At 40.6% G+C, this 16,457-nt stretch overlaps 1 protein-coding gene across 1 annotated transcript; it reads right to left on the reverse strand.

The window, feature by feature from the left end:
• Positions 1-6,469: 6,469 nt before the first annotated feature.
• LOC124257067 (glyoxylate/hydroxypyruvate reductase B-like) lies at positions 6,470-15,870 on the reverse strand. Its single transcript, XM_046691046.1, has 11 exons — positions 15,721-15,870; positions 13,056-13,199; positions 12,326-12,451; positions 11,994-12,031; positions 10,584-10,723; positions 9,952-10,025; positions 9,763-9,859; positions 9,486-9,606; positions 8,132-8,199; positions 7,694-7,838; positions 6,470-7,094 (listed from the first exon to the last, which is right to left on the reverse strand). The coding sequence occupies exons 2-11, from the start codon at positions 13,150-13,152 to the stop codon at positions 7,008-7,010; spliced, it is 993 nt and encodes a 330-aa protein (XP_046547002.1). The 5' UTR covers positions 13,153-13,199; positions 15,721-15,870; the 3' UTR covers positions 6,470-7,007.
• Positions 15,871-16,457: the final 587 nt, after the last annotated feature.

Genomic DNA, 16,457 nt, shown 5'->3' on the forward strand with positions numbered 1-16,457 from the left:
AATGTATACCTCATCTGTATGGTTATTAAAGGGAAGAACCTGCAACGTATAAGTAATTAACATAGGTAGGACTGACATGCGTAATACCACAACGACGTCATTGAGTACCGGGAATGGGATTTATACATGTACAAGACATACATGCATGTAGTAAATTTTAAATTCAATTACATATTGACTGTGAATTAGCTTTACCTTTCACTGATTCGAAATCCGATGTGCAACTTCCCTTTGCCAGTAATTGGGATGCTCCTACAGTCCGTAGTGGTTGCAATAGTGCACAGTGATGGGCGTGGTGTACTTTTTTACGTTCGTTTTGAAGTACATGCAATAACACGTGACCAGTTCAGCTGATCAAAATGCAGGAATTGGAGTGAACGCAGAGAAACATGAATTATAATGCAGTGGAGAGGCAGGTAACTCATCTAGAAATGAAATGTCATTATTGTCTCAATACCAGGAGAAATAGCGTTGTCGTTTAATCATTTTTGATATACATTTAACATCGTGTGATAGTAACGCACAATATCCATTTCACATTTACATAATAGTCTTTATGCATTTCAGTGGTTTTGTAACCATACTGGTTAGGTGTTAAAGGGTGTAAATGCGACAGTCTGATATTTTGTACACATGATGCGACAGTCAGTTTCCAGTGTCCTCGGGGAGTGATTATTCATGATGACACCTTGTTCTTTCATTGTGCCCTGTTTCGTCTTAAACTCTGACGTCAATAACCTTTGTCAAAACCAACCACGTATTCCAAAGGTTCGTTGTTAATATAGCGGCGATATTGTTTCACGAACAGCTTGGTTGTCTGCACCAACACGCACGAGCACTGCTTTAATCTTGGAAACACAGAATCATTGGCACCTGAGATTTTCATACTCTGGCTAGGGACACTACTCATGGACAGAACTAATTCCGACACTTTAGACTGTGTCAGCATTCGAATCCTTGAGGACATAAGAATAGGGCGTATTTAACTTACGTATTCAGTACAGTACACACTACCTCAGGTAATGGCGTATTATGTATCTATCCATATCTCAGTCTATTTCTTGAAGGCACATTGAACATGGGATTGGGTCTGCCAAGCCTGAATGGTTTTAGCAAATCACCAAGGCCTGATTATATATCGTCCATGCTCATTGGCAAAACGTTAAACTGAATTTTGTCAGATTGATATTTCTGAGACTGTAAAAATGTAGGCAAATCCTTGTGTTTTTGAGAAGCCACATGGTATTTATTTCGGTTTGTCTCAAAAAACGTTTTGTGAATACCGGGAAACATTTATACAGTAGTCGTACGTCTGGAAGGAGTAAGTAAACCGCCGTTTAACATGAATGAGATTTGGATCGAATGTTTACCTGCTATTGTTCGAAATGTATGCAATCAGTGATGACACCGGGTGTTCCCGTAAAGGGTAAGTGCGTCTGTCCTCCAGGCAGCACATATAACCAATGTCTACATTTTCACAATTTGAGTAACATAATAAATATTTACAGTCCGATGAAAACTACTGCTATGCGACATTGCTCTGCAAGCAATCCAAACAATCAAGTGACCAGTGAACCAGAAAACACACTTGGTTGTTAACGTTAAATTACGAGGACTCAATAGATGATCAGAGATCCCTCTGTGGTAAATTTACTTTACAAAACAGTGGGGAACAGCTGCAATGTTTTCAACAAGGGCTGCATTGTAGTCAGAGGCCTCCGGGATATTATATTATCATATCATGTCCTTGTTCAAGAGGAATGCTGTTCCGACGATGTGTTCCATGCGCAACAAGAGTATAATGCGCTAAACACTACCAGAACGTTTGGGGTGGGACGATCCAATGCAGTTGTTGTGACGTACTTGCGAGCAAAAGGACAATTCATATCAGAATGAGTCACTTTAAGTGGCTTAGTTGTATTAATGATTTCATAACGAATATACACATTCATTTCATTAATACCCTGATTGCAGGATATCATTCTTTTAATTCTTAATTTTATGCTCTGAACATAATTATATCAAGTTCAGCAGTCGGAGATAAAAACACGAGTGGGCTTTTGTGTCGTCATTATATATGCCTGTTTTATTTCACATGGCAATTGTCAATAAACGTATTTGTTAAGCATGAAACATTTAAGGACTATGGTAGTACATAATAGCTGCCATGCGTCTGACACTGGCTGAATGAATGCTCACAGTACGTGTTAGATTCCTCGGTGTTATACAAGGAAACCGGGTTGGCAAGACCTTCCAGTAATGGCAGCGGTTACCATTTGCGTGGACATAGTTAAAGAAGGCTCTAACAACTTTTGCGCAAGAATCATATGCGGATTCTTGGAATCTCGGCAGAAAGAGCGTGTTCTGTTGTGCCTAACCAATTGTCTGCTATTGCTTTCTGCAAAATTACCCACTGTATTCCCGATCTTGAAAAACGAGTCATGCGTTGGTAGTTTGTAACACTTATCAGATGTATCCAAGAAGAGGTGAATGTAGGTGACAAAACTGAACAGTGTAACTTCCTCACCTCGCAGATAGATTGGAAGACCGCGTAGCTCTGTTCATCACGGGCCAGGTTTTCCAGTTCTGTAAAAATCTGTGTCTATCTAAGTTTAGTCATAGTGCTGTCAGCAAATATGAACTACGAAAGTATGAAGCCCGAGCAATCTTGAACACAAATATATCGATGCCTTTCAGGGCAGTGAGTGAACTGGGTTTGGGGGATGTAATGTGTCACATCCAAAATATAGATGCAGGTGATGCGATGCGAGGAGAAAGTCCTGTGGCTATAAAAACTATTTTTGCTTGTGCTCTTTTAGTCACAAAGCATATCAACTACCGGTGTAGTTAGCGGGAACAATTGCCAATTGCAGAAATTCGCATGGATGGTATACGAGCGTCACGGGATGTCGGTACGTGGGGGTCACACAAGTTGGTTCTACGTGATCTGCTTGGCTATTTTTTTAGGCGCGGGTCGTTGTCGTGTTTTATCTTTTTTTTTTTTTTATACTAATTTCAGCAATAAAATGACAACATCGGTACAACATCGGTACATAAAGTCAGGGAGTGAACCACTCAAACAACAGACTCGATGGGTTACAGGCATGTTCTAACTAGTTATATATCAGCAACAAAGTTACTAATTTCGAAGTATGAAAACATAGGTACATAAAGTCAGGGAGTGAACCACTCAAGCAACAGATTCCATGGGTTACAGGCATGTTCTGGCTAGTTATACATCAGCAACACAGGTTAACTACTTTCGAAGTATGAAAATATGGGTACATCCCTCCAGCAACAGACTTTCTGGGTTACAGGCATGTAAGAGCTGGTTATACATCAGCAACAAATAGTTCAAATTTTCAAAGTGTGATAATATAGGTATACAAAATCAGGGAGTACACTACTCCAGTAGCAAACTCCATGGATAAGGCACTTGGAGCTGGTTATACCTTGGCAACAACAAGTTACAAGTTTTCAGAGTGTGAAAGTATAGGTACATAAGTCGGGGAGTACATGACTGCAGCGACAAGCTCATGGGTTACCTGCTTATTGAGTAATTAATGTTCTTGTCATTGTTCTTCTTCTTCTTCGTATTCTTCTTATTATTATAGGATATTTATATGATGTTAAAACCTGGTTATCGCTGACAGAAGCGTTATTAATTTCAAAGTGTGAAAGGATGAGTATAAAAAGACAGTGTGCAAACCTCTAGCAGTCAACTCATGGGTCGTAGGCATGTTGGAGCTGATTATTTATTGGCTATTTTCTTTGTATATAAAATTGTATATGAAGCCAGAAGCATTTAGTTCATAAAGTAGATCATTTAATATTGAAAAAGAATTGGTCATCAACAAATATTTTTGCCAGAACATTGTAATAATTTTGTTTACTTCTTACGTGATTGTATCACCTTTTGATAAGATAAGATAAGATAAGATAAGATAAGATAAGATAAGATAAGATAAGATAAGATAAGATAAGATAAGATAAGATAAGATAAGATAAGATAAGATAAGATAAGATAAGATAAGATAATGCTTTATTTCCCGAAAGGGAATTTTGTGTACATCAGAGTTAAGAACATAACAAAACAACATTTAAGACATGAGCAGCAACAATGACATTGAATGCATAGTAAACAACAGTATTTATGAGAGAAACATGTAACAATAAATATACTAAGAGAATAATGTTTAAGACTTGTTTAAGAAGGATATGCTAACTGGTATAAAAGAGTGTTTACTGCTCTTTGACTTACATTTGGTAAACGATACATACGGCCAGATGGTAAAAGTGTATAACAAGGGTTTAAAACATGGATTGGGTCTTGTAAAATTCTGACAGAAAGATTTAAAACAGATGATATGTACAGGGTGTCTAAACTATCAAAATTACTTGCAATGTTTCCTGCAACTTTAACAATCCTCTTTAATTTGTTCTTATTTTGAAGCGACAGAGGTCCATACCAACACTGCATAGAACATGTTAAAATTGATTGGATACATGATTTGTAAAACAAAGACATAAAAGTGGAAACACTGTGGAATGAGCGCAGCTTTCTCAGGAAGTGGAGGCGAGACTGACATTTGTTGTAGACTGCATTGGTATTTTGAGTGAAAGTCAGTTTGTTATCAATGATTGTCCCTATGTACCTGTAACCCCTCTACAACCTCAACTGTTTGATTGTTGATGATGACGGATGTAATAGTCCATTTCTTCCTGCGAAAGTCAATAATGAGTTCTTTGGTCTTCTTCACATTTAGTTCAAGGAAGTTATCTCTGCACCACATCAGTTAGCTTCTTGGTGAGTATATGAGGTTGGATGCTATTGAAGGCCGAGGAAATGTCTACGAATAAAATGCGTGCATAAGCTCCTGTATTTTCGAGATGCTGATAGATGTTGTGTTACAGGGTGATTGTAACGTCTTCAACTCCTCGCCTGGCTCGGTACGCAAACTGTAAAGGGTCGAGGTTGTCTCTGACTTGATTGGAGAGTATACAGAGAACAATACGCTCTAAGCACCTCATGACTACTGACGTAAGAGCGACTTAACGGTTTACCCTAAGTAATGGGGGCCAGTTGTTTCGATGCACTTGTTACATGAAGAGTACATGTTCACCGGTACGGACAACAGGAGGACGCTGGTTGCAGTGAGTCGCTTAATGAGGTGCTGCTTCTAAAAGATTATTCTATTTGAGTACATACGTTTTGATGTCATACGTAATGACATCGTCTACACTACGATGTAGGAGACGTATCAAGAAACTGTGTAGCAACTACAGAATATTAATAAATGTTGTGAATAGATGTGGAAAATCACTTGAAGGAGTAAGAATGTTCTTCGCGTACTGTCTTCCTCCTGTCAAAGTAGCTTAGAATGAACTGGTGAAGTTTAGGTGTGTTACACCTGGTTTTATATAAAAGGAATGCTTAAAGAAATATGTTTAATTGTTGGAAGGTTAAATCAGTATTCACTCTAGCCGAATTTATGCATTTGGTGGTAGCATTATTTTCTTGTGAACACAGGGAGGTTTCTGGCGCGTGCTTCTGTGAGAGAGTCATCTCCAATACTGCATTTCACTTTCAATGACTTTTATTTCTTCAATGATAATGCTAACAGTCAACAGAAACGATTCATATGCGGTATTATTACCCACGAGGTCAACGTATGGGTAGTTGCATACTAATCTCGTACGTCACACGAGTGTCTTATCGCGTTGACCTGTGTCGTAACGACTTGACCTGAGATTCTAACGATTTGATTTGATAACCGATGACCTCTCAATTAGGTCACATTCTGACGTAACTATTTTTCATTCTTAACAAACACGTGAATTCATCCATTCTACAACTTATATGCATTGTGGGAATGTAAACATTGCGAACGATGCCGTGTCGCTGTTTAATTGTGAGTCGAACTGAGACATTATATCCGTCGAAAAACATAAACGCAATGTTTCCACCAGTGATGTTAGCCGAATGAAGCAACTGGAAACCAAGAAACGAGGTGCTACGGAGTAGTTTACTGTAGGAGGCTGTACGAGGCGATGACAACTGACATGCATCGTGACGTCGGTTACCAAGGCAGTGACATCATTACAGTGTGACGTCATGCAAATATTGTACTACAGTACAAAACTCTTCCGCAACCTCTTTATGAAACCGGTTTCGGTTTGAAACCAAAAAATATAACAAAATACGCCATTTTGTCAATTTAATGCATGTAAGACGTGGGTAATAAATAAAATACCACACTCGGTCTCATTACATACGAATTATACGAAACTCGTGACCTTCCTATGTTATCTGACCTCGCTTTCGCTCGGTCAGATACCACAGGAAGGACACTCGTTTCGTATAATTCGTATGTAATGAGACCTCGTGTATATTCTCTATATATATGGTAACTAGTTCCGATATAGAAAACCTTCTGACCTATAACTTGTCGTTGTATTGTAAGACAGAGGGTGTGTGAGGGTCAGCTCGACACAATGATGTAGCTACATCAGGAGTATTCCCTGCATTGTTATAAATTGAGATACCTACAAACTGCAGTGAAGAGACCAGAAATAGACGCCACTCAACAGGCCCGCACTATATACAAGGCTACTGTTCTGAGTGTGTGATACATCAAGTAAAGTTGTCCACACCATGAGGAAAATGTGTGTGACTGAATACGACACACATGGGTCTAGAATATCTGCAGCTGTGTACTGTTGGTGTTTGGGGGACGTATAGGCACTACAGTACATATAGATCATTGTGAAAGTCCATCTGGCATGGTAGACACCGGTTTGGTGTGGCATTGGGTTACATAGCAGAAGTCCACGATAGCATGCTCCGTCTTAGTCGTGAAGCACTCCGTATTTCACTACATACAAATCTAAGTTGTTATCATACAGCCTGGTACTTTGTACACAGCAATGATGGAGGAGTACAATCACTGGATGACACGACTCCGTGGTTTCCCCCTGTCCTGCAAGTGTCGTCCTAAACTCTGACGTCAATAACCTCTTTCAAAATCAACAACGTATTCCAACGGTTCGTTGTTAATATAGCGGCGATATTGTTTCACGAACAGCTCGGCTCTCTGCAACAAAACAACGCCTCAGTCAGCTGACAGAATAACTACATGTCACGAGTGGACACAAAGGACACATATCATTCCCAGACTTTCCAAAATGTTTTTTAAAATTAGATCTTGTATATAGCACATGGCAAATGGCATGACACTGTAACACTGAGATTGTTGGTTTAGATGATGGAGTGTAGATGGTTGAACACAGATGGTTCAGATGTGTGTTTGTACAAGCGTGGTCAGATTATGGTTTTGTAAATAATGAACAAAAATGATATACGTTTAATGCTTGTTTTTGAAAGCTGTCGTGCAGCTCGCTCTTCGATTTTATCCATCAGAGACCATAAATGTGAACGAGATCGAAAAGACCTCTCATATTTCCTAGGGCTGTATCTCGGAGAAATCCTTTCCTATTGTATGTCCTCACAAACTAAAGGTGTATTCTTAGGGTTTTAATAGTCTTTTACACAAGGCCACCGTCATCACACCGTATAAATGCATAAATAATAAGGGGCTTAATGTTGTCCAACATTGTTTGTTTTACTGTGCGTATACAGAAATTTACTCTATCAAATATGATGAATACACTGAAAAAAGGGGTATCATCTTACGTCACGGAGGTATCCAGGGTACAATATGATGCCACCCGAGATGTGGGGTGTGATGATGACCCCTGGCTCGCTCCACAAGGGGCTACTGGCAGGCAGCGGCTCGGGGTTGTGGACATCTAGTGCAGCGTACTGTAACCACTTGTTCCTAGGATTGGGTGGAGTCGCCAAAATAACAATAACAACTGTCTAACAAGGTTAATTCAGACAACGGAAAGATCGTTGATGGTTGATTGGATCATTACGTTAAATACGTAGAACGGCGTCTTATTCATGCGTGTCTGCGCTTCCACGTGGTTTACAAGTTTAATTTGTGGGTGTAGAAGACATGTGTACAAGAGTACACAGCTAGATATCACTGCTAGGATAAGTTCACATTATGAGTAGGTTAGAACTCTTTGACGTTTTCTGTGTATCCACATGAATCAGTAGGGTTCTCACCTGAGAGCTTTCAGTATGCTCTCTTCATCCGTCACATCACCCCGTCCAACATTGATGAAGGTAGTCTTCTACAAGAGCAAAGGGTCTAGCATCAGTTGAGCAGGCTGCCATGAATACATGAGTCTGTATATTGATCCCACAAATGCACACTAGTTAACAATTCGGTACTTAACCAAACTAACAGACCTGCGGTATGAAGCGTAGCGTTGTCATGTTGAAATGCCAGTCCGGGACAATGAAGTTGCATGAATGGCGGAAGTACTGGGACCAAAACTTGGACCCGATATGGCAGTAAGCTTTCTGTTTAGATCGACCGTTACCACTCATTTCTCCCTAAACCGGCACGCTTTCCAAGCCGAATCGGTCTACCTCACGAACACAAGCCCCCTCCTATATCCTGCCATTGGGAAAGTACCATGTGGAGCGTGACTCCTCAATGAAGACAATCCTGTCACTGCCACTGGTTGAATCTGGCATGTCTGCGGACCCATCGTAAATGTTTCGGTCGCTGAAATTGTATAGTTCCTATGCATCGTCGTCTAGCTCTCAACCCAACGGTGCACAGTCGTTCTTGATGGTCTGTGCTGACACTCTCAATCTGATCAGTTGTCTGTTAGTAAAGCATACAATCACATCGGTTATGGAAATGACGTAACCCCCATTTGTACGCCATTCTGGCCTTGGGCGATCTGCAAGGATTGGGACAGTCTGTTGCACATGAGTCTTCAGGCCTGTAAAGTCTGAACAATAGTCCTGGGCTCGTGCAACTGATGCAACGAATTGGCCTACCCATGACACGCCCACGTGATGTGATTTGTAAGTTGCGACCCGTGAAGGTCCGGATTAGAATATTGATCTTCAGCAGCCCATGCTTGTCGTAAAAGGCGACTAACGGGATCGTGTGTTCAGGCTCGCTGACTTTGTTGACACATGTCATCGATTCCAAATTGCGCAGATCGATTCTCAGCTGTTGATCCCTGGATTGTCTGGTCCAGACTCGATTATTAACAGACCGCCGCCACATAGCTGGAATATTGCTGAGGGCGATGTCAAACGCAACTCACACACTCACTCACTCATGGTGAACCAAGACCACGCTCAACAGCCTACATGCCACTCCGTTCGCATGGTCAACTCTCACAATTATAACCAAGGTTCTGATTGAGCTTATTATTTACCACCATTGACGGTACTCCATACAGCGTGAACCACTTAATTTGATACATGTCACATCAGTTAATGAATTCAAAACGACAAAATGGATGACAAAAATACATAGCCTCAAAACAAACAGTTGAACGCAAAAACAGATCACAAACAATTATTTTTAGGATGTACATTTTTGCATCTGTACCTTATTTTTGCAGTAAGAGAAGGCATCTCCCGACAACAAGCCTCGAGTCTGTTCAGTTGATGGTAGTATGTTGACGATATAATCACATTCAGATAGGATTTCATGTAACGAATTCTCTGTCCTGTGAAAGAAAACAAAGTGTCATGAAGTTAATATATAGCAAGAATATATGGATACAATAAAAAAGTGAATCTGTTTTGTTTAGTGTATGTAGTATGCGGAACATGAAAAAACAGCAGTCAACCAACACCACAAACAGTGATACCTAGATACATACCTGTATTCGTCAACATATGAGGACTTCTTATCTTCCGGTACTTCAGTCCGGGTCATGCCCCATACCTTCATCCCAAAGAACTTGCACGTTCGGGCGGCTGACAAAACAGACAGAATGAAACAATGTTTGATACTGGCATACACGTCGAGGACGAACATATTTGGACCAACAAGATATAGATATACCTACCTTCACGTCCAATACAGCCCAGTCCTAGTATCCCAACTGATGTCTGTGACAGTGGTTTGGAATGAATGTTCTCTCTGAAAAAGGAAATGTGAAACGACCATTAGTTTGGTCAGCGTGTGGAACCAAATACACCATGCGTCACTGTGTTCATGTGCAGTAAACGTTCATGCATCAAAAGGTTAAATTTCAATTCGACTTTCCGTTTCAATTATTTTATAACTTCTCCCAGTCTACATCGATGATGACATACATCTTCTTATATATTATAACAAGGTGGTTGGGTTGTCTAGTAGTTAACGTGTCCGCTCGTCAAGCCGAAGGCCCGGGTTTAATTCCCCACATTGGTATATTGTGCGAAGCCCATGTCCCTGTCCCTTGCCGTAATATTGCTGGAAAATTGCCAAAGGCGACTCACTCACTCTGGTACATTATATAGATATAACATAAACATCAGGTTTGTCACATCAGCTTCGTACTTTTATACATGGCTGATCGCGATTATATTGAATGCACATTTTGAATGCCCTATAAAAATACAAAACTAAACCAAGGCGTCATTCAGGATAACAAACGAAAGACGGGACTGTGGCAAGATACTGGTAACTATTGCCAGCTGTTGTTTAAGGACATACCTCTCATACACTGCCCTCTTCTGCTGGTCATACCATTTGTAGTGACCTTTGTTTGTGGTCAGTATCTGGCACATGATGTGCTCGGCCAGTGGTTTGGCAAATGTCTCTCCGTTGCGGGTGACAATAATCTTTGCGTTTACCTAAATGATTCAAACACTGTACGGATAAACATGCCAAGAAAACTTACGTTCATACGTTTTACAGGGATGCCCTACGAGGCAGATAAAAAACGAAAAGATTTCTCAGGAGCAGTGAAGTTGAATATGAACTTACCTTGATCTATGTTCTCTACGATTCTGTGTTATGTGAGAATGGTGGCGATATGATAAAACATGAAAGTGTCGAGATGTGAATGAATATTCATATCATTCTCGATACTGAGAATACTGATATAAACTGTAGATATAGATGGCTGTAGGTCAGCAGTACACGCATCCCTGGTAGGTGTATTGAACAGAAATATAAGCATAACATACACGGTAGATGATTATTAACTACTGATGCAGGTAACATGGAAAATACATATTCATGACCATGCAAGGAAATGTTGATCTATGTTACCACTTAATGGATAAAGCTAATCGTTTGCTATACAAAAGAAACCGCACAGTGTTATAATGTTCTCTAAGCTGGTAAGTATTTTAACAATGGAAGCTCTAACACATGCATATTCAGATCATAAGGAGACGGCAGAACACCATGTTTAATGTGGATGATACTAACTACTGGTATACAGGTGTACATATTGGTCAGTGTGCAGGCACCAATGTCAAAATAACGGGTATGACCATCTTCGATGCATACAGTCGATCACAAGGGCAAGGATTGCCAAGGCTTGTAGATTGGGTTGCCAAGATTGGATTTGGTACACACCGTGGACATCGACTTTTGAGGACACATCTGTTTGAATTGCAGGCCAATGCCATTTTATCGAGATGCAAGCGCACGAAACGTAGCACATGCATGTGTGTTCAATTCAATTTACCAATAACTCTGTTTATTTGCATTTGTGTACTCATTAAGTTCCAACATATATTGTGAGTTTGCTGTGTGAACACACACACACTCACACACAAACAAACACACACATCGTACATACATACAAACACACACATCGTACATACAAACAAACACACACATCGTACATACATACAAACACACACATCGTACATACATACAAACACACACATCGTACATGCATACAAACACACACATCGTACATACATACAAACACACACATCGTACATACATACAAACACACACATCGTACATACATACAAACAAACACATCGTACATACAAACAAACACACATCGGACATACATACAAACACACACATCGTACATGATACATACAAACACACATCGTACATACATACAAATGTGGGTCAGACGTGACCATTAAGCATTACCTTGTCATCTGATAAACTCTTCAGTATCTTGTCCACGCCTGTAAAGGGAAAACCTCATAAAGTAGTGTCATGCTACAAAGCCAGGCTATTTAGAGATAGAGAGTGAGACAGAAAGAGAAAGGGTTTAGTTACCCCAGGTTGTGTGGATTGTTGTTTCTCCGATTGTGGATACTTTGGCTCCTAAGTGACACGCTATCGTTAATATGAAGAAGTATTTCCGAATATGTCTTCCAAAGTTTGAAGCTGTGTTGGAGATATTCTAGCAATGGTACGTACGGAGCATTATGACTACAAAATACACAGGGTAAGTTTCGAGGCATTATATCGAATACCTGCTGCTCCAGACTGGATCCATTTTAAGTTGGGGCATCTTGGAATGACATCCGTCAGGTTTCTAGGGGACCCAAAAATGATCTGGACCTGAGAGAACGACTCCACCTCCTCTTCCGTGGGAGGATCTACAACCAGACACACACACAGACAGTCCTGGTTACAGAAGAGCAAACACCACATTATCATCATTTGAGGTGTGGTTATGATACAAACCAAATGATTGCAATCAAGAATATTTACACATACTTTTCAATGTCAGATTTAAGTTAGTTCTTGGAAATAAATCGTTGAATCCAAATATTATTGCAACAGTCCTATACTATCCGGCCTCATAAATACCTACGAAACGGAGCACACACAGTACTGATCAGTGGGCTCCACCCGAAAAGCGCCCCCGTGAAGATCCGGGTTAGAACTGCTCTTGAGCACCCCATGCTTGTCATAAGAGACGACTAACGGGATCGGGTGGTCAGGCTCGCTGACATGGTTGACGCATGCCATTTTTTCCAATTGCGTAGATCGATGCGCATGCTGTTGATTGTCTGGTCCAGACTCGATTGTTTACAAATCGCCGCCATATAGCTGGAATACTGCTCAGTGTGGCGTTGAACAACAAACAAACTAAGCAGGAAATGAGCTGTACTCACTATAACAGTACAATGCCTTTTAAATTAGTATGTCTTTACATAGGAGACTTAAAACGATGAAATAGAGCTTTGTATCTCTTACTTGAGAACATCTGAATGTCAGCATCAGGCAGTTCTTGTTTAATGACGTCGATTATTTCTGCGTTGTTATAAAAGATGGCTACCTTTGGCGAAGACATGTCGTCTGGAACTGTAGCACTTATAATGGTACAGATGTCGTCTGGACCTGTAGCAGATATAAAGGTCCACGTGTCGTCTGGACAGTAGCTACAGCAAGATATATCATGGTACAGATGCATTCAACGTTCATTATTTTAATATTTGAATCATTGTTCATTCTCCTCGCCTTCACCAACAGCCTATTGACAACGTGGAACAGGTGCATTTGCATACTAATGGGTTTTTTTAAAAAAATTAATGAAGTGAGATAGCTGGCAGTCCATTGCTAAACCCGTACACGGCGATAGGTGACAGAGTGTCACGCCCAAGCAGAGGAGTTGCATTGAAAATATAGGGCTGAAAGTCTCGCGAGGCGCTACTTCCGGTACTAAGCTGGTTCCCGGCTCCTTTTACTCGCGCCAACTTGCGATATGCGAGACGGGGCACAGCTTATTTCCGGTACTAGATTTCCGGTTACAAGCGTATTCAAGAACCAGTTCTGGTTCCAAATTGCGCGACCGCCAAACATGACTGTACTAGACCGGACCAAGTGAGCACCCATGTGTGACTGTCACAGCTGTTGACTGTCTTAATAGTTTGCTAATTTTGGGATGGTTAGATCGTTGTTATTCCTGCAACGATTACCGGCTCCTAACTGTCAACTGACAACCATGAGACCATTCGAAAAGGTATGAAACGTTGTTTGTCACCGGAAGTACTAAGGTCTCGCGAAGTGCCGTGAGCTACTTACGAGCCCTAGTAGGTTTCATCATCATTTTGTGTAGAAACATGCGAGGCAGCGGCGATGTGTCAAAAAAGATAGATTTTGTTTCAACTGACCTTGCGTGACCGGATGCTTCTTATAATCTAGCTGTTAGGGACTATTACCACGTTAGTGAGTATCAGGATTCAACAAATACTCAATCAAAGTGCGCATTGTGGTAAAAAACATGCACGTGCCACATGTGAATCACGATCTCAACGCCCAGCAGAAAACCTCAGCATGTGATGCATGTGTTGAAAGATGCCTCACTCATTTTCAGAATATGCTCATTTTCACTGAACCACAGTTTTATGAAGCGCACATATTTTGGAAGTACGTCGAATTAACATGCTGATAAGATGAAACTTCAACAGCGCTAGCTTGCTTTAATGTAAAGTATTGTTACGAGGTAGTTGCCAAACACGAACCACACGCAAGGGAGATAACTGTATTTAACGACTTCAGCTGTACTTCGACCATTAAAGAGCAATCAAGACGGACAGACATCAAAAGCACAGTATTTTCTGAGGGTTTCTATTCACTGTTGCATGACCATGTAATGCTGAAGTATGACCAATTGTGCCAGCACCGAAGAGTTTAGTATCACACCAGTTTCCTTTTCTGTCTCTCTTCAGCTGGCACTCAGAGGATATTTCGATAACGCTAGATCAAACATTATGCAATATACTTTTTGTACACCAAGAAGCATAACACACAGAACATATACTACCCATCAAAAGTTAAGACTCACTTAAAGCACTCACTATATGTTATATGTATATGTATGTGGTTACATCGAAGATAAATTTCTCCACTAACTTGAGTGAACCAACTGCAAACTTTAGGCAGATGACTGACTGACTGACTGAGTTTTGGTTTTACGCCGCTTTTAGCAATATTCCAGCAACATCACGGCGGGGGGACACCAGAAATGGGCTTCACACATTGTACCCATGTGGGGATTCGAACCCGGGTCTTCGGCGTGACGTGCCAACGCTTTTATCATTAGGCTACCCCACCGCCCCATTAAGCAGATGAATGAGGATCATGCATTAATCAAATTGCTGAAAAGCATGTGCAAATATCATGCATGTGAACAGCTGCGTTTTGGTGTAAAGTTTTGTTAAGAATTCGAGTTTCATCATTTATTGAACTCATGACAATAATCTTTTCAACGTTACGAATTTGTTTTAGAATACATCAGTTCATGTGTAAACAGTACCTTTAAACAGTATGGAATATTTTGAGCAAGCTAGATTAGAACAGTTGACTGCAATAAGTGGCTACATTTACAATAGCGAGTCTAAACTTTTGATGGGTAGTATATTAGATATCATGATAGCTATCTTTACAACATACAGTACGCTTTCTTCAAATCCTAAAGCTGCAAACATACTTGTTGAGTTGTGATATTTTCTTGAGATGAAATATGTTTCAACATTATAATGGTTTTAGAACATTTCAACTTGGTCGTCAGTTTTTTGTATTTGTCGTACTAGATGAAAATCGAATTGTCACCGTTGTGTCTTGTAATATCATATTAACCAGGTTTACTACTTGAAACGACTCTTGTCGATATGTTTGGTATGAAAAGATACAAGAACGTTATCCAACTTTTCATCTCTACAAGACAGGTACTGATACAAATTAACTGATTTAAAGAGAACTCAACACCTGCCATCTGAATACCGTCCTTGAAAAAGCTCTCACATACCTATGTTTACCTTTAATACTTCGCAAGACGGATCGAACCACTGCAATGACCGGTACACACCTGGTGAACATTTACATGTGTAGAACAATGACTTACATAGTGATCACCAACCTTTGACTTGCGTCTCCTTGACCCTCGTGATGACCTACACCTGAACTTGGGGGCGTCCGTGGTAGCGCCTGTTATACTGTGTAGGTCGCCTGATATATGGTGTGAAGATTGCACGATCAGAACGTGTGTCTACTGACAGTCGGGGAAATATAAGAGTATCAGTTAGATACGCGACCATCAGATAACTGGAACTGATAAAACCTGACGAATGTAATATTGTTGAAATATGATACTGACCTACTTGAAGCTTGTAAAGCCCACACTTGCCATAAACATACATGCATGTTAGTTGTTGACAAGGCAGTTGATAATATTAATGTCACAGTGTTGAGACGACGGCACTGGTTGGTCCAGCATTCCGAGACAAGCAATTTGCAGTGTGGACTTGTGCCGCTTCGTGTCGTCAGGAAATATGATTGTTGGCTGGAATCACGGTTCCTGGATTTGACAGCAGCATACCCAGTTTCACCAAACATCAGTTTGACACGCCCTGCTTTAGGGACCGTTCATAATTTATGGCGGGGGTCACCCATTTTTTGTTTAGAGGAGGGGGGCATTAATTTTGTACACATGTACTGGAGGGGATGGGGGGTGGGGTAATCAATTTTATGCATAAATCTTATTTTGTAAATCAAGCTAAAATGTTATGAAAAGGGGAGGTAGCTGATTTTGTCATACAGTGGGGGGCGTCACTTTGTACATAAATTTCGAGGGGGAGGGGGAGAGGGTCATTCACA

The sequence above is a fragment of the Haliotis rubra genome, unplaced genomic scaffold, assembly GCF_003918875.1.
Source record: "Haliotis rubra isolate DU_JTF1 unplaced genomic scaffold, ASM391887v1 Scf649, whole genome shotgun sequence".
Taxonomy (NCBI): Eukaryota; Metazoa; Mollusca; class Gastropoda; order Lepetellida; family Haliotidae; genus Haliotis; species Haliotis rubra.

What these genes read in the sequence shown, in the direction of transcription:
- LOC124257067 (XM_046691046.1), bottom strand. Translation starts at nt 13,152, where the DNA reads ATGTCTTCGCCAAAGGTAGCCATCTTTTATAACAACGCAGAAATAATC. An exon ending in GGGCTGTATTGGACGTGAAG is followed by an intron (nt 9,860 to 9,951) that starts GTAGGTATATCT and finishes CTGTTTTGTCAG; the next exon opens with CCGCCCGAACGTGCAAGTTC. An exon ending in TCATATGTTGACGAATACAG is followed by an intron (nt 9,607 to 9,762) that starts GTATGTATCTAG and finishes TTTCTTTCACAG; the next exon opens with GACAGAGAATTCGTTACATG.